The following is a 23028-nucleotide window of genomic DNA, read 5'->3' as shown; positions in this document are numbered from 1 at the left end:
CCCCGTTACACAGGGCAGCCATGTGGAACAGGTCACCTGCAAACACTGAATACTGAAATACTGAATACTGAAACAACTTCATGTGACATCACAAGAACAAATTGTTTAGTAGCATGTGGAGTCAAACCAGACTTTCTTGAAACTTCAGCATTCCAGCAAAGTCAGATGGATTCCTTGGGAGGGTTAAGCACTCTCTGGACAAATATGCCCCTGCAACAGCCAGTCATGAGGAGCAAAAGGGGCTGAAACAAAGCACTCTGTGATATAGATGGTGCCCAAAGGACAACAGCAAGTACTCACTGCAGAGCAGTACAGCAAATAAACACCAGAAGCTCTTGTTCCCTGGCATTACTGAAATGTTTGCAGTCTCCTTATATTTTTATTTACAAAGCAAAAGCTACAATCCTTGTATGCTTACATTTACATAATGTCACTTTCAGAGCCATGTACCTTCTCTCACATGATTTTTCTTCAGTTATCACTCTACAGGGAAAATAAATCCCCAGAAATATATCTTATTTTCCTTTAATTTGTCAGATAGCTACTTGCAGTTCTGGAGGCTGGCAATTTTGAGTGCAACTACTTCAGTAATTTACAGATATGGCAAGATTTTCCAAGTTGCGGCATTGCTCTTTTTTAAAAGATTTATGGGAATTTATCACTGAAACTAAATCTATTTTGGCCATTGGGGTTAAGGCATACACAGAGAGGAGAGACAGAGGACACACCTTCGATTCAAAGAGTCATGAATTTCATTCAGCACAGCTTACCTTGTATTCTACTTTGAACCCTGAATCACAGAACCCAAAAATCACTTACAACTAATTCCTCATTAAAAGCCTGACAATTCCTTGAGCCAGCAAAGACTGCCTCTTTGAAATATCCAGTCTTGATTACTAAGCACTAAAAAAGATAAAAACTCCACTCAATCAGATCCTGTTTTATCCAGAAATAACTTTTATTCATAAGGCTCTTTTTTCCAAACTTCAAATGTAATTTTTAAAATTTCTCTACATTACTCCTCAAGTATTATAAAATTGCTATGATCATAGGTCTTTCTAATCTAGATGATAGTAGCAGGCTTCCTCTTACTTAGCTGTAAATCTCTACCAGACAGTTATCTAAATCCAGGTTAGCTTTGTGTGCTCTCTTTTGCATCTGTAATAATATACAGAAGGCTCCTACTGAAATAAATTAATCAGTTATCTTAGAACAGCATGAACATTCTGAGCTTGTCAACTTCAAATCTTTTATCAAAAGCAACTTTAGAAGAAGAGCTTAAACTGAAACAGGTAATTATGAGATACTAAAGTGGGGAGGGAGGGGCAAATACCCTTGCTTACCGTTCTCCCCTAATGATTCTACTGGATTAACTCATTCAAATTCCTTTGGACTCCGAATAATAGAGTTTCAAAAAAAAAAAAAAAAATCTCTGAAGCTCTGTGCCAGGAGTTATCTGTTTTTATGTCCCAGAAATAGGCTTGGCTTTTTGGCTAGAGGAACACGTTAGACACTAATGCGCCTCTGGCATGATGAATGTTCTTATCAATAAGGCTCTGACATACAGTCAGAACTGCAGCACCTGTTGCATCCCAACTCACTGAAAATAGTGGCAATAAAGCATTCCCATGCAGCTAGTAATGACTCAGGTTATTAAGAATCAATACCACTGGTCATCAATACAGTTCAATTCCTTAAATCTTACCCAAAAGATCTGTCAGATTTCTAAACTAAAAGAATTGTACAAATGAAGTAGGCCCATAGTTTAACACAAATCCACCAGAATGCGTCGTAAAGGCACTAGTGTATGAGAAAGCTTAGTCTTAGTATTGTGACTTCCTGGTTCCCAGCAATTAATTTCTCAAAGGACAGTGCTCTTTCATACCTTACCATTTATGGTTACAAAAGGCTTTGTAATAGGGGAATTAAGTTAGGAGTTCAGCCACAGCAAAGCAAACCCAGCAACATACACAAAAGAATAAAAAAACCCCTTTCAGCTCTGAGCTCCACTACTATCCCAAGTCTGTCATGTAACAGACTTTTTCATCAGAGAAAGCAGCATTTCATCAAAAACTGTGAGTATATTTCTAGACAACTTTTTCCTTGGGAGCATGTTATAGCTTTGTGTTTTTAAAAGTACAGTGTTTTGGGAAGCAAAAGGCTTTCTACATCTGCAGCAGTATGGAGGACAGGGCAGATAACTTTTCTGTAGCATGCAGTTGAATTCTCTCTTTTGTAACTAGATGCAATCTGATCATTCTTCACAACTGTCAGCAAAGGTAAAAATAATATTTTCACAAATTAAGAGCCTGTAGCTCTTGTAAGACCATAGTTCTTACTCATTTTAATGGTAAATGCACTTTTGCTCTTAGAAGTTTCATGGCTTTGCGTGTTCAGTATTACTCTAGAGATCCTAGGTGCTTACCTACCCCTAAGTTAGAGAGGAACCAGTCACACAAAGTTTTGAAGGCTTCCCAAAAATCTCCTCTTAAACTGATTCCTTCTGTGCAGCTCTCTACAGCACAGAATCAAAGGAAAAAGTACCCCAGAAAGATTTCAGAACAGCTGAATGAAGCAAGTATCTTCTCTCTTTTTCTCCCCCATTTTTTTGTTTTCTAAGAATCACCATGCTTAAAAGCTAATAGAATTAGTCTTAAACAACTGCGTATATTTTTAGATAATTAAAAATCTAACTTCTTTAATTCACTCTAGTGGTACATCTGGTAAACAGTTCAGGAATAAAGCAAAATTATACAGCGTATTTCATAAAATAAACAGTTGTATCTTGTCACAGTAAAAATATTGCTGTTTCAGGTTTCCAACACAACTGCATAAGAAATTTTTCTGTGCACTTTTCCACGAAGGCTCAGCATCACCTCATTCTGTAACATACAGTATTTGTGGTCCCACACACACAGAAAGCTTGTTAAGTAATGAAAAAACTGGTGTTCCTCATCCGCAGCACTTCCCCAGGACCAGCAAGAAATGCCTGTAACTACTAGAGACTGGGCAAAGGGAAAGAAAGTGTTAACAGAAATGCAGTTTTGACTACAGCCTGTTGTAAGTGGTGGGGCAGCAGATGAGAAAATGATGAACATAGGATTGAAACAGAAAGGAATAATCTAAGCAGAGCTGAAGTACCCATGGAAACACAGATAAGCAAGTGTGAATGATCCAACTAACTCTACCTAGAGAGAGTCCTAAGTATGTAAACATGAGCACGATTCCAGTAATATAACGAGTACAGAGCTCATATTTATAAATCTAAAACTTTTACCTGTTGGTTCTTACAAGAAGTATTTGGCCAATAAATTGTCACCAAGTACTGTGCTCCTCTTACAAATCCAGCAAAGCTGGCAATTTTTATTTTATCTATACAAGGTGTTTTGAGAATACAACAAGGTGGCTTAAGTTGGCATTTGACAGGGAAAACAAATGGCTGTTTTGCATGCAGAAGCAATAGAGGCCAACAGGTACAGGCCTGTTTAAAAAGTCCTCATCACTTTAGAGATGTGGATGACTTGCATCGCTCTTCTTGTATGATGCTGTATTAGAACATAATGTTCATCTGAAAGCAATACATAAATACTCACTGAAGATTCACCATATAGTGTGGGAAAAATCAGCTCAAATTAAAACCAAACCACAAAACCACAACACTATCTCACTGTTAATACTTATTCCCAACTTAAATTCAATAGAGGGAATTACCAGCCTTTCTTCTGTAAGCAAGGTAAATTCATCAGTGCTACTCGTATCTTACCCAAATTAAGAGCAGTCTGGAATAGCTTGAGAGAGAGGTCCCATCTGAGGCCACACCACTGGAAACTCCTCAAAAGATGAGACAGTAGGAGGAGGTAGAGACCTCCTGACAATATCAAATACCTCTGAGCAGATGGCATCCCTAAGATTATCACTAGCAGCTACAAATGCAATTATTATACATCAAAAATGCACAGCTAATGTACTGTAGAGTTTAACTGGATTGCAAAAGATTTGGCAGAGGGAATATTATCAAAACATTTGCAGTTTATACATTCCTAATAGGTATGGAATGTATAAAATAAAATTGCATAAAATCTGCAGTACAAAAATGTGGGAACTCAAAATGTCTCTCAGACATTTTTAGAGGTTCCAGGCCTTGGTCAGAAGCATTCTAGACCCTGGCAAACAACTGAAAAACAGCTGTGATTTTGAGTTTGAGCCATGGAATGAATTACCAACTTTGGAGGTGGAACAAGCAATCACAAAAGGTTAGATAGTATAGTAAAAGTAGTTACAAAACAGAGGGGAAAATTTTTTTAGTATTGTACAGGGGGGTTTTAGCACTTGTCCAGGGGGGTTTTCACTTTGTACATGGGGGTCAGAAGTTCTAAGATGGAGGAAAGTGGGCTGATCCTGTTCTTCCTCCTTCTTCTTCCTTACCTCCATGTTCTTGGTGATGTTGGCACTCACAGATTGGTTTAGAGTAGAAAAACACTTGGCAACGTAGGTAGTAGGTATTGGGGAATAACTGTAAACATGTTATACATAATATATCTTATAAAAGATAGCAGCAGCCCTGGGCGGGGAGAGAGACGAAGAAGACAGCAGATAGAGAGGATGTCAGGGTGTGTGTGTGCCTCTACCCAGGCTGCTGATCAAATAGCCGCAGTCCAAGAACATAATCTGTTAGATAACTAGCAATAAACTGCCTTGAGACCGAACAGCTAAGCCTGCGTTTTTCTTTGGAAGCATGGGTTGGAGGAGGAATTTCACCACCACATGAGGCCCCAAAGCAAGGCTGGGGTTCTCACACAAAAATACATTTACATTTTCCCTTGAACGCTGGACTAAGCCTTGCTTTGTACACTTCAGCATCTTCCAATTCAATTTTACTCAAACTTCCTGGGTCAACTCTTCTGTAATGTTTAATTTTAAAATATTTAATGGTTTTGTCAGAGGAAACACTAAACCAGCTATTTCAATGCTCCTTCTAATATACACAGACAGAGCAAGGAGACAGAAGACACTTTTAATCAGAAAAAAAATTAACCTTTAAAACAATGAAGAAACTCCAAGTAAATATGTTTTCTATATGTATGGAACTTTGCTTTGTCTTGACAGCCAGAAAATTAATTATTTTCAGCATTAATACACAGGAATGTTTCTGTAAGAAAGAAAAAAAAAAAAGAACATGGGTTTCCTTTGCAGTCCTGTGCTTCCTCTTAAATTCTCCTGCACATGCATGAAATAGTGTTACAGATTTTTCTGGTCTTCTACATTTGAAAGCAAAAAAAAATGCACCAGAAAAATGTATATTTCGGTTTTAGGGACCTCATTTACAGCTAATTTGCTACAGCAACACAACAATGATGTAAGCATCCCCGTTTTACATTGCCTGAAGACCTAGCTGGTTATTTTTTATGTTTATAGAAGCCCTCAGGGTGGTATTTTTAGATGAATCTTTCTTGTTAACATTCTCTGCATAATTTACATGTCCTTATTCCCTTTGGGGTGAAGCAGTTATCTGAACTGGGGAAACAAAAGCAAACAGCATCACTTAGCAGCCTTTGCAGAGAGCAAGGGTCAGGCAGACTCTCTGGTGTCAGGATGGGGAACAACACTGCAATTTATCCTCTGGGCCACTTAAGAAAAATTTCCTATTTACACATGCAAGTTCCTTTTGTGTCTTAAAGAGGTGGCCTGCTAGTTTTAGATGGTTAGGAGAATGAGTTTAGTGGTAGATCCACTGCACGTGTGGCTGGCATACAAGCAGACTTTTGGGGCAATTAAAGTTTTTATTACTTCTTCAGTCAATAGCCCCACAATTCTTGTTTTCCATGTAACAAGGGGGTTGATTAATCCACTGTTTCTGTGTAAATGGGACAGCTCCGTAAATATTATGGTTCATCAAAATTCAATATGTTAACAGCTCTAGGACACTAGAAGTTTTCCATAAGTCACAGTGGCAGTACCGGCCTTCATTTTTTCAATTTCTCACAGAAAATTAAATATTAATCATTGTTACTGTATATAAGAATTTCTTATTAATTACACAGGTTTTTGCTTATCTATCATTATCTACCCACCATGCTATAAGGGCCTGCAGTACCATTTGGTCTCAGGGCTTGCGCTCCAGGCCTGATAATGTTCCTTTATTCCACTTCCCTCTCTGACCAACCTGCTCATTATGTAAAGGAGAGCCAGTTTAATAACAATTGGTATTAAGATACTGTGTTGCACAGTGTTCTGATATTCTAGTACACTGGAATTCTTTTTTATTTCACATTTTCCAAACTAAAAGAAATGATAGAAGGTTTCAAGGAACAGTCACTGACACTTACTGTGCAAGTTTCCTTGCTGCACACAGCTCTCCACAGTTACACATGAATATGCAAGCACAGCACGCGTGTGCTGGGAGATTTGATACCACATGTTCTACCTATAGCCCCACTGACAAAGCAAAACACAGTACAACCTTACTTAAGGGCATTAGCTCACCTTCTGTATTAAATTCAAATGGCAGTAAACAAGGGAAGTTCATCTATGGTAATTTGCAAATTGAGATGCTTCTTACAGCGCCACTGAATTATCTGTTATCATCAGAAAAACAATTCCTCTCAAAATGCTGTATGCAAAATTCACAGTGGATGTGGATGTTTTATTTAAAGTGGGCTTAAATATGAAAGTGGACAAAATTCAGTATTCTAAAAATAACTTGTTTAGTTTCTAGGGATACCTAAAACCAGCCTGTAGGGAAAGCTGGGCTCCAGGACAGCTTTGATGAATGGAGACAAGAGATCTCTGAAGGCTGCTCTTGGAATATAAGGTTTATTAGGGATGGTGAAAGGTCTTGCTTGGAGCTGCCAGATGCAGCACATGACAAGGCCTGAGGGGATGGGGGAGGGGAGAGACAAGGGATAGAGAGGATGCTCCAGGAGAGGGTGGAAGTTCTAAGAGGGCGGAAGATCCAAGAGAGGGGAAGTTTCAAGAGAGGGGAAGGTCTAAGAGGACGTCTGGCCCCTCGGAGACCCCTTATCAGGGGGCTTCAAGGTGGGTTGGAACAGGACTTGGGCCAATGGGGTTACAGACACTTGATGCTTCAGGGTAGGATTACAGATGTGGGATGAACCATATATTTTGGGGGTTGAGATGGAACAATCCATTTGACTTTTGGACTTATCTGTAGGTAAGGGTATTGTCCAGCCAGTAGGGGATATTGTTTTCATCCTGGCTGTACTATTTGGAACAATTGTATTTATCCGTCCTTCCCAACACCAGCCTTCTACTTTGATGATATCAAATACTACCAAATTCAAAATGTATTCTTAAAATCTGCAACTAACCACAAGTTTTGCTAAATGACCAAAGGAGTTTTACTGTCCACAGACATCTATATTTTTATTGCTAAGAGAACTAACATTCAGGTGTTATAGCAGTAGGACGTTAATTTTCAAATACCTTTTTCCTTTGATCATAAAACAATCAAAGACACTTTTACCAGGGAAAACCAGAAATAGCAGGAAAGGAAAGAACATTCAGAATATATTTCTAGTCATTCCTTTAAGAGCTGATGCTCATAGCTTTGAGGCCTGTCTCATCTTTCACCAAATTCAGCATGGTCCCCCACATGCAGTCACACCACAGCTCTGCCAGCCTGTAGCAGCTGGAGAACATCTGTTCACAGATAACCTGAAGAGCCTATTTGCTAACTTTGGTTTGTGTTTGTCTTTCACTGTATATAAATCTAAGTCTGAACACAGGCAGATTTAGGCAGGAGCTATGCCATCCTGAAGACCAGCCAGTAGGGATAAGCACTGAAAAGTTGCACACACCTGAAACTAAAATCCTGAAAAGCACTGCCTAGAGCTGTGCTCCACTGTGTTGTGTGCAGAACAAAAAGGAAAACTAATTTGGCATGACTGTCTTTTTTTTTTTTTCTCCTTTTGCTCTGCTTTCCTCTCTTATCTCCAGAAAGGTCATACAAATCTTGCCAGTCTTGACATTTCCATAAAAACAGCTTTTGCCATGTTTTCATTAAAAACCAAAGCTCCACATACCACCAATCACAGCTGTCAGTGCAGCAGATACTGGCGATGGGTTGAACTTGCAGTGAAAGTTCTGGACTATTTCTATAGAAAACTATACGTCACTCATAATGATTCAATGGCATATGGACTCATGGCAATAATTTTCAGATTCTCATCAACAAAATATGGATCATTTGAAATGCTTTTTGTCAAGGGAGTGGAGGGGCTAATACCAGTCAATTCTGAGCTCAGGTTTAGACAGCTCTGCCCAAGAGTTAGTTCTCCAGAGTCGAACACCAACACTCCTCGGACAGCAGGTTTGGAGCACCTCTGAATTGGCAAGGCCAAGTAAACATGCAGAAGTCAGAAATCTCAAATGCTAAATTTTTCATTATTTCAGTTATTTTGAAATAAGATCACACCATTTCAAACTACTCCAGGAGAAAACGCATAATGTATAAAGGTTTCTGCTCTGGGAAGGTTTTCCCTTCAGGCAGCCTTTACCAATATACAGTGAAACAACTCTAACTTCAGAGAAGCAGCAACATAAACTGAATTAAGTCTAAGGACAACTGGAATGTTAACAGAATTCTCCCCAGAAGTTACCAGGTTTTCCTACCTTGTCTCCTGGCTTACACACACACACACACACTTCTTAAGGTACTACACGGTAAATTTAAAATGTAAAAGGAGAGTCTAACAATAACAAAAAACCACAGCAAGTTTGGTTGGAGTTTTTTAGTTCTAGTTTTTGCAAAAATTGGGCTGTTCTGCCACCTATTGTATTTCAGAAACTTGTTATATAACTTCAATGACTGTCATATTTTCCCTTTCTTTCTGTATTTTATTTTGTACCAAAAAGAGGTTGTTCAAGTTTCACAACTCTAAATCATGCTGGGAAAGAAGTTGGTGACTGCACAAAAGCGAGGGGAGACAAGAGCGCTATGCCTCGGACTGGGAATGGTTGCATGCTCCATGATGATGTACTTTTTTATTGGAATCACCATTGTGCCATTTTACACTAAGAGGTAATAAAAGCCATTTGTTTATGAAACAAAGCTATTCTCTTTCCTGTAGCATCATATACAATAATTAAAACAGTGATAAAATATACATAAGTAAATTCTACAATAGACAAAGTGCTCTCAAAGAGCTCATAAGGATTTAAACAGAAGAGGAAGAAAGTGTGCCAAGAATTCATCAGGCACAAGTGAGCACAGAAAAGAGGGAAATTAATCTCCTCAGGGCTAAACAAAATAGACTAAATAAAAACATTTGCTGTAGAATCAAAATGCAAACCATGCTTATCAAAGCTTGACAATGAAAAGCCAAGTCTTGCATAAATAGAAACAGTTAAAAAAAAGCTCTTTCATGGGCAGGAGAGAGTCTTGTTTAATAAAACTTGAGCAACAGAAGTAATGGTAAAATTGTTCACTCAAGAATCTGTTAACCTTACTTCCAAATTAACCATCATAAGAAATGAGCACCTTCAACAACCCAGTGTGCCACACCAAATATTACGGAACATAATGAACACTGAAGGAGTGACTTATGCCCACCCTTTTATTTAATTTTGCAAGTTCTGCCTACACATACAAAATCAAATTGCAAAATATCAAAGTAACAAGGCAAGGAACTGCAGCCCACTTTCGTATTTCAAGATCATGACAGAGAAAGTAAGGACATCCACCTCATTCTTCTTGCTAGAGCACCTTTAATCTCAAAATTATTTGAAACACATTCTCTTTAAAACAGAGTAATTCACATACTTATTTTTCTGCCTCCAGATTACATTACAAAAGATGGATACATGTATCAAGAGTAGTTTCATAAGAACTGGAGTGAGACTGTTTCTCAACTTTCTTTGACACCAAAGTAGACTTCTGTGAGCAAAATTTAATGTGTTATCAATAATAGAAAAGTAACTCTGGAGAAAAACAGATAAGCAACACTAAAAATTAATATTTTCCAGACAAAATCCTGCTACTTCTTTATGTAAGAGGCCCATGTAATAAAAAAAATAGAAGTGGGGAAAACAGATCTGAGTTCTGAGACTTATTGAATGAAATCAGTCAAAAATATTTCTGGGACATGAAGTGTACTGAATTCCAGGTATTTACTATCACATTTTAAAATCCATAGCAATATTTCTTTCTTGAATAACATGAAGCCAGTTACAGATGGAGAGGTCAGAATCTAACTAAAAACCACAGAATGCATAAAAAACAACAACAAAACTGTTTTCCTCAACTTACTCGCTACAGCAGACCTCCTCCAGGTGTAGCCATAGATTCAGGGTGGGCATAGTTTATTCACAGCAGGATGGAGCAGCTATGAACTCCGGCCAAGCCAGCACACATAGATGTGTTTTCACATGCAACTCCCAACAGATGCTTCTGATGAGCTTCAAAGGAATACCTTTTGTTTTGTTTTTGTAGTGTTTGGACAACAGAAACTGTGTGCAAGGTACTCAAAGCTAACATCAAGGAAAAAGTTTTCTGCCCAAACAGCAAAGGCCCAGAGGATGAGGAAATCTTTCCTTATCCTTGTCTACAAGTGTGGGTTAATCTGACAGCCTCAGGACAGGAGGTTATGCTCTACCAGACTGAAGATACACTGGAAAGAAATCCTAAGGTACTTACAACACAGATTGCATACTCATTCTTTGCTACTATCTAAAACACCTTTAAAGAGAGGGGCTGATAGTTTTTAAACCAAGCAGCACAGTAACAGCAGGAGTAACTCATCTTTTACATGTTATTGTCTGAGCTTACACAAAGGCAATTTTAAAACATTCCAGAAATTACAGTTTATTTTCTTTTAAATATTACATTAAATATTAAGTTAATACTTTTAAAGGAATTACACAAACAGGAATATAGAACACCTATGAACATTTTAAAATATGAAAGTCTCCCAGTTGAAGACCCATTGTAACAAATGGTTTATAAGCTGTGGCTTGCTCAGTTCCTTGTTGAATGAGCACGTGAGAAACATAAAGTTTAAAACTATCCAAAGTAAGAGAACAAATCCCAATTTTACTTGGTTTTTAACTGTATATTATGAAGCAGGGAATAAAGGAGAAAATTGCAACATGATGCACATTTTAGACAGAAAGAAGAAACAAATCAGTGAAAATGGAGATCTTGGATGCCCAAGACTGAAGTACTTTAAGAATCCAGAACAAACATCCTGAGATTACAAGTGCAAAGCATTTATATAGATTAAAGCTTCCCCCAGTGGAAACCCAATAGCATAAAACACTTAAGCTGAAGAGAATTTTTCTAGCTAATACCTGTCTTTATGATTGTCTCAGGGAAAGCTACATACGATGAAGGAGCAAACAGAAATTACTGACCATAGATGGAAACAAGAGCCTTGTTCGCTGCAAGGGGAGGCAACTTCTTGATATCCTATCTAACTGTACTAATGCAAGTAAAATTTTCAGGTCAGGAACCATCCCCGCTTTTCCCTTGGCCAGGTTCCAGTTTAGTATATTGAAGCATTATTATATACACAAAATAATACTGCAGAAAAAGTTTATGAACAACAAAACAAAAAAAAAAAATTACTGCTTCAAACTCTGTTTCCACTGAAAACTAAGTAACTGAATTATTACTACAAGTCAAAATAGTTTTCTTTTACAAAGACAAATAGGAAGCCTCCAACAGCCATGCTTGTATTTTTCTACTACTTACAACCAGAGATGTACAGGGAAACAACTTCATTCTTGTGCACACTGACAAGCCAGTGTGAATTTCTGCACAATGAACACTTTCCTGCTGTGGCAGTGCCTAGAAGCTCTGTTAGGAACTGGAGTTTGGCACTGTAATAATGAAGTGACAGTGTCAAAGACTGCAGGATTTTTTTGAGCATGTATGTTATTGATTTCCAACAACATAACTCCAATCTGTAAATCTGCAGACTGGGGGCATAGACTGATGGAAACAGGGAAGAGTGGCCTGGTAAATGGGCATAACGAAACCAAGACAATGTCCAGGGATGCCAAACCACAGAGGATTTTTTCAGTACCAGCATGATTTTTTCACACAGTCTGACTTAACTAAAAACTTTGTATTGGAGTATTTGTCTTAATGAATCGCTTTGATTTCTTATTTCAGTGCTCATACGTCCCAGACAAGTTGGAGAACTCTAAAGAAGTTAAGGCACAAATAGAAATAATTGCAAGCAATTTCAAAAAATACCAGACTTTCCCATGTTACTATGACCCAAGAGGAACACAGACCAACGTCATTTTAAGCAGACTTTATCCCACAAAAGGTCTCCTCTTTGCTTTCCTCTGGCCTACACTCATGTTTACTGGTGGATGTCTGATTATTGTTCTGGTAAAAATTAGTCAGTATGTTTCTGTTCTTTCTGCTTGGCAGTAAAAAAAAATACATATCTAGCATAGATTGTCGGAAGATATTAAGATGCATTTGTTCTGCCTGTTTTACTGGCATTTTGTGACTCAATATACCAGGTGTCAATTCAAGGGCAGGCATTACAAAATATTGAATAGCAACCTCTATGTACATTACATAAGGACAAAATATAAAACTGATTCCCAGGGATGCCCAAAAATACACACAGACTTAGTTACTCTCTATTGTTTCCTTGGACGTTAGAAGGTAGAGCTGCTTTACAAAGTTCTAACTCACATTTACTACTAAACTCTTCTTCCACATTTTAGATGGGGTGCTAATTTTCTGCCTGGCTGGTGCCACATCCGTATACATCATCACTGGCACCACTTTATACCCTCTACACCAATATCGTATGTTCTCATGGCACACACATCTGTTGAGAAGAATAGCTTTGTTATCATGAAAAAAGGTGTATTTTTTTTATCATGGATCTCTCTGCTTTTGGGAAAGGGACGGCAGAAAGCCCCTCAAAACAAAAATACAAAGACTTTAAAAAATTTGCACTCTAATCATCTGACACCAATTGTATATCTAGAAATATATGCAGAAATTACAGGGTATGGTAAAGAAGCCTATGTTTTTCTATTTAACTCAAATCTTAGCCTTGCCTTATTTGAGACATGTGCGCCACTCAAGGAAGGCTACCTGGCTGCCATTTGCATAGATAATAAAACTGATACAAAAAGAAAGTTATGATATAAAGAATGTAGCGTCCTGGTTCTGGGTAAGACAGGTTTAATTTCTCCAGGAGCCAGGAGGGGCCATGGCCAGGACCCAGAACTTCTGTAGCACCTCACCTCATTTTCTGGGAAATGGCTGCCTGCCAGCTCAATTAGCAGGCAGAGAGAATGGCTGGGTATTGTTGGGGGTGTGAACTTGGGTGCAAATCGTTTCTTGTACACTCTTTATTAGCATTGTTGCTGTTACTGTTCGTTGTCTATTCATTGCCGTTTCCAGTAAATTGTTCTTATTGCAGCCCATGATCTTTGCCTTTTGTGCCTCCAGTTCTCCTCTCCAGATCATCAAAGTTGGGAAGAGGAGAGGGGAGCAAGCAAGCAACTCATGGTTTGCAATGTTTCCAGTTGAGGAATACCGTTCTTAAACCACAACAAGTAAAATACATCTGTGATGTCTTAATAAATACACCAAGCCAAAGTAACCACAGAAGTTTACATGCCTAGTATCAAGATATTCCAGAAAAGAGATATATTTGTTTCCAGAGTCAGGACTTCTAGGAATGCTCTGATGCACAAAGAGAGACTTTCTCTTTTCTCTGAAAAGAACTGTTTCTCTCAGCCAAATTTCAAATTGCCATTGGACACAGGTGGAACATGAGATAACTTCCTGCAAACCGCATTTGACTGTCATCTGGGACAAAACTGGTACAAGCTTTTTCACCACACAGTTAAACCAGTAGGAGCTATCATTCACAGGAAGTTTCAGGGCTTAGATACAAATTTAATTACATTACACTTCAATTATTCTCATTAATGTGGTACCATTCTGTATTATTTATTGTAAGAAAGGCTGAAGTATTAACCCCATACATGAATTCTCCAACATTACTAACAAAATAATGTCAGAGTTTGCTTTTCACTATGAGCAGCAAATGAAAGGAAGTGACTGCTAAAGTATTTTTTAAAAGCTAACTCCCAAAAATTAATATAGGAGAACTATGTCCACAAGGAGGGAAGTACATCCTCACACAATACTTTTGTGACATGCATCGGAAGTTGTGTGTATTTACAACTCAAACCTCTTTCATTCCAGGAAAGTTCAGCTGGCACAGGTACAGATGGTTTGGGTGACAAAACTCGATGGGAAGGGAAAAAGAACCTGCTTTGTTAGTTCATAAAAAGTTGAGGCAGAATTGAGGTAAGCAGTTTTAAAAAGAGTCTCCAGATTGCAAAGTAGAACTTGCTCATGACTGTACTCAGTCCAGCAAATTTATAACCCATCACTTTGCTGCCCGCCCAGCTCAGCAGAGATTGATGAAGGCTGGATGTTGCTGGCAGACCCTGTGGCTTCACTCATTCAGCAGTTAGTGACTTGGGTTTGAAGAGCAGAAATTTGTGATCTTGCTGAGCTCAGAACTCAGCATGAAACATGAAGACCAGGAGTAACGGCTCTCAAATCTGCCCTTGGCTTTCCAAGGCTACACCCTACAGCTGTATCCTCCTCACCTCCCTAATTACAGTTACCCCTCTTAGTAGCAGATGAAAATTTATTCAGAATGCAACCTGAATAACAGACCTCCAGACTCACCTCTGCCAAAAATAAATTTAGCGAGTCAATTGTTACATAAAAATGGTTATTTCCCTCCAACTCATACCCATTGCAAGTACCTGAAGAAACCTTCCACAAATTCTTTCCTCTAGCGAAGTAAAATGTCCTGTTTGGACAAGAAATATTCCAAGTAAAAACAGCTGTGCAGAGGGAAAATCGCACACAAATTGGGAAACTCAATTTTTCTGGATTTTTCCCAAACACAGCTTCCTCTTTTGTTTGAAATGGGATGCTAATGTGAAAAGCCAAATAATCTATTGCAGAAAACAAAATGTATAGACACCACAGAAGACTGTTCTTGTTTTTAAATAATGCTTTGTTCATGTGCTGGTCATTTTCTACATCTTTGAAATCTCAAACTCAGATATTCTTTTTCCTTCACACATTCACTTAACTTCAAAACTACTTGTTTTACCAGTGTATGAAATTGATTAATTACTCTTTTGAACCTCTCCATTTTTCTATTCTTTTTTCATCTACAAAAGTAGATAAAATAATTCACTACACTGAAGTTTTAGTAACACACTCTATGCTTCTTACAAGCACACAAGAGGCAATATAACCAACCTTTGGAGGTTCTTGTTTGGTTGGGGTTTTTTCACATTATTGGATTATACCATAAAGTCTACAATAAATCAGATTAAAAATGCTGTTTTTCTGAGATCCAGAAAAACACCTTCTATGAGAATAGTTTCCATACAAGCAGTGACCACTGCAGTTACATAACTCGCTTTCTTAAGGCAGAGTAGATGATCAAGGTATATATTAAGCATTAAAACTCCTGCCAGCAGAAAAGAAGCAGCAGCACAAGCAGCTGGAGATTAAATTCATCCTTGAAATCTGTTTGACTATACATCATTTTCACCAGTATTGATGCTGAGACCACAGGAATAGTGCTTGAGCTGACTGGAAATTGTAAGGAACACAGGAAGAACGTGGATAGATTTTTATACCCTGATGAATACTTTAGTTGTACAGGCCCTTTATATATCTATATGAGTAATAGTGTTTTCCTGAAACTATTAGAAGTCCCATTATTCAAGTGCTGTGCATGCCCACAAGTAGTTTTTCTTCTTGATGCCAAATAAGATTTGGTCATGGTGATTGCGTTGGAAGATGAAAAAGGACAAAAGTTACAGCAGTATTATTGAGGGAACTAGCATTCCTCCTAGGCCAAAAAAAAGAAACACCAAAATCCACCACCAAGAAAACAATTGCAAAAGTTTGTTAAAAGAAGCTAGTCTTCTGGATTAGCAAGATTCAGATTTCATCAGCTTGAAATAAGATAATGTTTCACCAAATTTGATGAGGCAGCAACAATGGGAGCTGAAGAGGAATCTACACTAACTTGCTGAGAAGCCATCTGTGAATCATCAGCATGTCCCTGTTGTACCTGAACAATAGCAGGTACCTTCTGACTACCTCTGACAATTTTGAGTTCAGTATCCTGCAACTTGTGCTATTTTATTACCTGGTCCTCAAAGCAGCAACAGGGCAGATATCATCAAGAAGGTGTCAATCCTCAGAGATTCCTCACTTGTATAAACCCATAGCACGCGACAAAATGCCTTCCAACTGAATAACTGGAACTTTGTGCTAATTTTTTAGTTTAGGGGATTTGAAGGGGGCAAGGGAAGAGTTTGGTTAGTTTATTAGTTTTTAGTTTTTTATTTCTTTGGGGTTTTTTGTTTGGGCTTTTTTTAATAAGGAAATGAGGAAAAACTTTAACAATTTAGGGTCTCTATTCACTGTTCAGAAGGCACACAAAATAATTCAGATATATTAATTTTGGTAATTTTGATAATAGAAAGAAAATAGTATCTATAGTTAACTGTGTTAACTCCAAATTTAAAAGCTGGCTTGAAGTTACAAAAATTCCTGTATTTCCACCAATACAGGAAAAATAATTCTAAGGATTGATTGGAGGCAGTTACCCTTTGTAAGACAGTTGGGATTGTTCAGCTGTGAGAAGCAGAAGCTTTAGAGGGGAGAACTTAAGACTCCCTTTCAGCACCTAACAGGGCTCTAAGAGAGCTGGATAGGGCAGGGTTGGAAAAGTGCCTGAAGTGACAGGACAAGGGGGAATGGCTTCCTACTGCTAGAGGGCACAGTTAGACGGGAGACTAGGAAGAAATTCCTCCCTGTGAGGGTGGGGAGGACCTGACACAGGGTGCCCAGAGAAGCTGTGGCTGCCCCTGGACCCCTGGAAGTGTCCATGGCCAGGCTGGACAGGGCTTGGAGCAATTTGGTCTAGTGGAAGGTGTCCCAGCCCAAGGCAGAAGGGTTGGAATGAGATGATCTTGAAGGTACTTCTAACCAAAACTGCTCTGAGATTCTACTTCTTACCTCTTCTAATTCCAGGCAGATTTTCAGAAAGTCCCAGCATGCTAAATAGGTTAATCTGCAAGTGAGGATTCTTGCAGTATACTTCAGAGCAGATTAACTGGCCTGAGAATAGGACAACATTGCCCAAGTAACTGTAACACTCCTGGCACTTTCAACTCTGTGATGTTTTAACATGCCACACTCAGGAGCCTTTTTCAGAATACACTGCCAGTATCCATCAAGTAAATGCTCAGCACAAGCTTAGGAAATTACTTACTACACGAGGTGGCTTTATTCCTCCCAAAATGGCTACCCCAGTATTTTCTGAACAAATACAGTACTCTTTCTGTATTTTCTGAAGGAATACAGTTCTTTTAAGAACGCCCTACTGACTCTGCTTTATGCACAGGCATCTATGCTTTGGTCTTAGTGTAGCAGACTAGTGTACACTAGTGTAGTGTATTAGAAGATTGGGTCTGTCACAGGAGGACATGAAAAAAGTGAAGTGAAATTTTGTCTCAGACATGAGCTGCTTATGTAAGCTGCTCAGAGTGCTGTGGCCAAGCCTGCAGCATTCCAAGCACCAGCTCAGGAAAAGCCATCCCTTTTACAACACAGTGAAGAGAAATAATGGTGTCAACTGCACTGTTGCTGACTTCAGCAGAAGTCTCAAATACTTAACTGACTCACAGGTAACTTCCTGACTCTGTGGCAGCTTCTGGCCAGGGCTGCTGTGATACCTCATTTTGAGCATAGGTCAAGAAGGTATTGAATGCAAGTGATCAAATCCCAGTCTTTGGCACATCTACTTCCAAGAAGTCACATGATAAACTGGTTTCTGAAATCTGTTTGGTCTTTTTAACAGATAAAGTATCAGCTGCTTTTCCAGGACATTAAAATATGCACTAGTATATTTAAATATATAACTACAACTAGACAAAAATTGCAAACAGAAGATCACACTGAACTGGTAAGGCAATCTTGAGAACAGGATTTAAGGCAATGGAATCCATAAACTGCAGGGATATCACACTATTAGTCGCATAAGTAAGGCTTAATATAAGAGGATAAAAAACCACATGCTTCACCAGTAGATATTAATACAGCTAAATATAAAGAGTGTTAGCAATATTCTTGAATTACAGACTGTTGAAAAGGCCAAACTATTATATATGCTCCAAAATTATGATTATCAACTTTGCTTAAAGATATTAGAAAATCCTAAATACTTCAGAGACTAGTGACAACAGCTAAAATGCATTTTATGTCAGAAAACATCCAACATCTGCATGACAGAACTGTTTTATTGATGGGTTTTCCCCCCCAAACATTCTCTCAAAACACTGTGCCCAAGAGCTGCTTTCCAAAGCTTCAAGGTATTTTGCCTGGACGAAAAAGCACATGAACACTACAGAGGTCCTGGAAATCTTCAATAGAAATACAAGAACAACAACCTTGACCATGAAGGTTATGTAACACCCTCACCTATGTACTCCAATCTCATAAATGTGTTCTTTCATGAATGAAAAAAGTACTGCATAAATATGTCAAAAAGAAGGAGTCTGAAATGCATAAAAGAGCTAAAACAGCTTTTAAAAAGACAACAAAACCCACAAACCAAATAAAAAAATAAACCCAAAATCCTACTTGTGGTGTTTGTAGGTGAGCAGCTTGAGAATGGACAGTTTAGGTGTGTTTAAAGCAAGTTGTGTTTTTATGTTGGTGGTTGTTTTGTTGCTTTTTCAAGGAAAAGAAGGGAACCTTTCAGGCAAGGTCAGTCATAAAATATGTATCTTTTGTCACATAACAGACATCTGGATAGGCCATAGAACCATGCTATTATTCTATTTCCAGCCAGAGGCTGTGAAATAATTCAGCAGGCTATGGGATGGCTGGCACAACCACAGCCTGCCCCTTGAGCAAGCTACAGCTGGTGGTAGGCTACAGGTAGGGCATGCTACACAGAAGACTCCAGATCCAGTTTGCACTATGAAAACATTGGCTTGTCAGCATGGGACACCTAACACATGAAGCTCTCGTGTCCTCAGCCTAAAAAAGAAAAAAGAAAAGAAAAAAAAAAAAAAAAAAAAGAAAAGGAACTCCTGTAGTCTCACATCCTCTTTAATGGAAATGGAACATTACAAGAAGTCTGATGCCTAGATGGTTCTTCACTGGAAAGCAGGAATTTTTTTTAACAGTTATGAATAAAAACCTGCAGTAACTCTCTTGTAACATTAGCAACTTGGGTGTTCTGTCACTTTATATTCTGAAAGTTAACGCTCTTTATGTCCACGGTTGCACAGAATTTATCTACATAGAAATGCAACAAATCACCCATTCAGTGACATTTAAAGTCTCTTAGATGGTGTTGAAATAAAGTATTTTATGTAGCTTCAAAATAATCAAGACTTTACAGGAAGGCAGTATAAAAATAAGAATTAAATTTAAAGACTCAATAAAAATATTTCATGACCTCACATCACAGCACTGTACAGCAATATACTTAAGCCTATTAAGAATAAAAAAAAATCCAATTATATAAGTTAATTAAAAAGAAGAATCAATAACTAACATGTAGTTCTGTTTTTCCTCATCTTTTCAACTCAACACAGTTCCGTGTCAAAACCAGACACTGACATCTGACTGCAGTACTCAAAGAGATGGGATCAGAAATTAAGAATTTACCTGACTATGAAAAAATTATGGTACAAATTCTAAAAATTAACATAGGCTTTTTTCAGCATTCAAGAGCTCAGAGACTAAAAGACACACAATTAATTCCATTAGACCATTACCATGTGTCTCTCCGCAGCTGAGAGAAACAATTCTGTACACAAGACCAACAGCATTTAGCAGCCAGTGTCTGCCTCGTGTGTTTTAGTAGCTGAAGACGCAAACTAGGCTGGTGCCCATCTAGGCAGTTATGACAGCACAAGAGTGCTTTCCAAACACTCTTTCTACCCAAGGGAACTGTATCATAACACTTTCAAAAGGGAAATTTTCTATGGAGTAACAGCTCAAAACAAGAGCAATAGATTTCTTTTGATGGAAGCAACACAGATGAGGTAGAAAAAAACCCAAAATATCATAAAAACAATAACCAAAAAAAAAAAAAACCAAAAAAATGGAATAACAAACAAATTACTTCCACAAACAAAAGAAACCCCCCAAAAAACAAATCCACAACAAACCAAAACCATAAAATCATGTGGCACCTTGCCAGATGCTCCACACAACCCCTGACAAGCTGGGGACAAGCAAAGGTTAGGAAAAGGATAGAAAAATATCAGAGTAAAATCATCACTAGTAAACTATCAGATAAAAGCACTTTTAATAGTAAGAGCTCAGACATTACCAAGAGAAGGAAAAGCAACCTCTAACCTTTCTAATTGAACAGTACTAGTTTTTGTGTAATAGTGAATATTAATATCTATTCTATAAAGTTGTACAGAGCTATCATGATCATAATTCCAGATTCAGTTAATTTACCTCAACAGCTGTAAAAAAACCCAAGTTCCCCAGCTACAAACACCTAAGCAGAGCAATACAGCACAGGTTAAGCTGATAGTAGATTAGGGCAGCATAACTAAATAAAAAATTGAATGGGCTTTTAACAGTTATTTCAGTTACATTATTTCAATTATTTTCTTACTTTGATTATAAAATGTCAGATATCTTGATTTCAAAACAAACCTAATAAAGCACTACTACATCTTCCATTTTCAGTATGCCTACTCTGAAAGTTCTGTTAATGAAAGCACAGCTGGGGTTCTTTGGTTTGTCATGGGTTTTTTCACATCTGATTATTGACTAAACAAAGCAGACTAGCTGGGGAGGGGTATATGTTTAGGTGGGCAGGGAATGGTGTAAAGGCAGTAATTTCAAAGTTGGCTTGTCTCTCTAATATTTGGGTGTTTTCTCCTAATTATTCCATTAACTATCTGTTCAGGGAAGTTAAGTTGGTTGCCCTAGAAATTTGATTTTTCCCACAACATTTTACAGATCCAGTAAGCTTTGCTGCTCTTTCCCTATATGGCAATTATGTGAAGCAACAGGTCACATAAACTGTTTTTTGAAGACTAAAGGAAAAATTAGCCTTGAGCCACTCAGAATTCATGGGCTTTGGCTGTTGTCTTTATTTATAGTGTATTTTCATTATCTTTTATTGTCATCTCTTAAATCCCCCTGCCAGTTGAAACAGTTCATGTTGCACCTGGTCCTTTCTGCTCTTACCCTAACATGTTTCCACTATTTCATTTGTATTGGTCTCATACAGTGATTATCTCACCATACAAGGATCACGTCCACCAATAGCAGCCAGCTTTCTTAATATTCCTAGGAAATTACATATCAGCTTCTCAGTCCTAAATCTATTTTTCAAAGGCCATTATTCTCATCCTGTTACTGCTCTTCTTTCTTTCACATAATACATTAAGCCTTGTCATTTACAAATACCTTCACCTAACAGCCAATCTCTCTGAGCCCCTCCTAAAATCATGCAGTTGTGGAAAAAGATGATAAAATTTAGTTTATTGGTAAATTCTTTAACTTTACCTGCATTTAGTATTATCTCTTGTGCTGTAGTATCAAGTTCACTGCCTGACTGATATAATAATGAAGAGCAATTTATCACCCTTGATATGTTTATGATCAGTAAAAATATGGACACATTTGAGGAAGACAAACAGAAGGAATTGGAAGAAATATCAAAATAAAGCACGTATTTCAAAGTGATTAAAGGGGTTTGCATATACTGCACTCTGGCAAAATAAAATCTAAAAGTTAAACAATAAAACTTGATGTTTAGCAATCTTTTCTGTTTCAGAATGAAAAATAAAAAACATCTTCTTGAACTGATGGTGCAGCACTACTCTGCTGACTGGTCCAAGAGTCTCAAGATCCTGCAAATATGCAGCTAAGACTAAAACTTGTGACCCTCTTATCTGTATATGTAGTACTAAATGGAGTATCTAGTGTTTGATGACTGTCGGTAGCAATCCTTCACTGTGATACCATATTTACACAGATTACAATTTCCACACATCCACCTCCCAAGCCTTTCTGCACATCTTATCATGCAACTGCAAATAATACGAAAACAGATTATCTTTGGCAGAAGTTACAAGTGGGCTATATGACACATTTTGTTTAAGTAATATTAATTTGCTCTCCAGTTCCATTAAAACTATGGATGTGATTGAGGATATAAACAGAACCCCACTGAGTTTTCAGCAGAGATTAAAAGAGCGTAGCCCCTATTTCAGTACCTCTTGTTAATCATGAAAATAGTAGAATTTTTTCTTTTCTGTCTATATGCAACTTTGGCAGAAACAAACAGGAATCTTGCCTGTCCTAGCCAAGTGGGACCAGAGTTATCTTATTTTCTTCTTTCTATTCCACTTCATCTCTTCTGCAGAATTTGATTTTGCACTAATTTCTTTTTCTCTGTATTTTCTTATTTCAGTGACTTCCCTACTGCACAGGTCATTTCAGAAATGCATTCAGGCTCTAAGTTGCAAGGGAAAATATCTACAATGCCATTCAACTGCATACAAAAAGAACAGGTGAAAAAAAAGTATATGCAAAACAAAACTGCAGTGACACAAGTTTGCATTTCACATGACTACTGTTTGAGGAACTAGTAGAAATTTACAGTTTAACAGTCATATATTACATCTCAGATACTCCAGATTAGCCTCTCTGATCTTTTATTCTTCATTAAGAAAATACTCAAGGAAGTAACAGTCAACAAGTCTGACTGGAAAAAAATATTAGCCAGTTCAAACTGAAATTAGAAAAACCCTATTGAATTCAATTAATGGAAGAAAAAATAGCTTACATTTTTATAGCTTTTAACCACATCTTCATACTTTAAGAAGACCTACCTCACTTCAATTCACTTTTGGATACAGCACTAGGGAGTCACCAGTGAAACTCTTAGCTAAAAACTTACTTTTAGGAAGAGGAGTCAACCATGT

At 37.8% G+C, this 23028-nt stretch overlaps 2 protein-coding genes across 9 annotated transcripts in view; one reads left to right on the top strand and one right to left on the bottom strand.

The window, feature by feature from the left end:
- The window catches only part of LOC146766105 (uncharacterized), a 143401-nt gene that overhangs the window by 107745 nt on the left and 12628 nt on the right, over window positions 1-23028 (bottom strand). The gene's annotated exons all lie outside the window — the stretch shown is intronic.
- KCNMB1 (potassium calcium-activated channel subfamily M regulatory beta subunit 1) lies at window positions 1922-19145 on the top strand. The gene is made up of 4 exons (XM_021540032.4): window positions 1922-2075; window positions 8875-9040; window positions 10451-10646; window positions 12134-19145. The coding sequence occupies exons 2-4, from the start codon at window positions 8904-8906 to the stop codon at window positions 12401-12403; spliced, it is 603 nt and encodes a 200-aa protein (XP_021395707.1). The 5' UTR covers window positions 1922-2075; window positions 8875-8903; the 3' UTR covers window positions 12404-19145.

The sequence above is a fragment of the Lonchura striata genome, chromosome 13 (assembly GCF_050655825.1).
Source record: "Lonchura striata isolate lonStrDom1 chromosome 13, ASM5065582v1, whole genome shotgun sequence".
In the NCBI taxonomy this organism is placed as follows: Eukaryota; Metazoa; Chordata; class Aves; order Passeriformes; family Estrildidae; genus Lonchura; species Lonchura striata.
This window is presented reverse-complemented; position numbering and strand designations above follow the sequence as displayed.

Coding starts and splice junctions, on each gene's coding strand:
- KCNMB1 (XM_021540032.4), top strand. CDS start 8,904: ATGCTGGGAAAGAAGTTGGTGACTGCACAAAAGCGAGGGGAGACAAGA. Junction 9,041..10,450: donor GTGCCATTTTACACTAAGAG/GTAATAAAAGCC, acceptor TTGTTTTTGTAG/TGTTTGGACAACAGAAACTG. Junction 10,647..12,133: donor CACTGGAAAGAAATCCTAAG/GTACTTACAACA, acceptor TTCTTATTTCAG/TGCTCATACGTCCCAGACAA.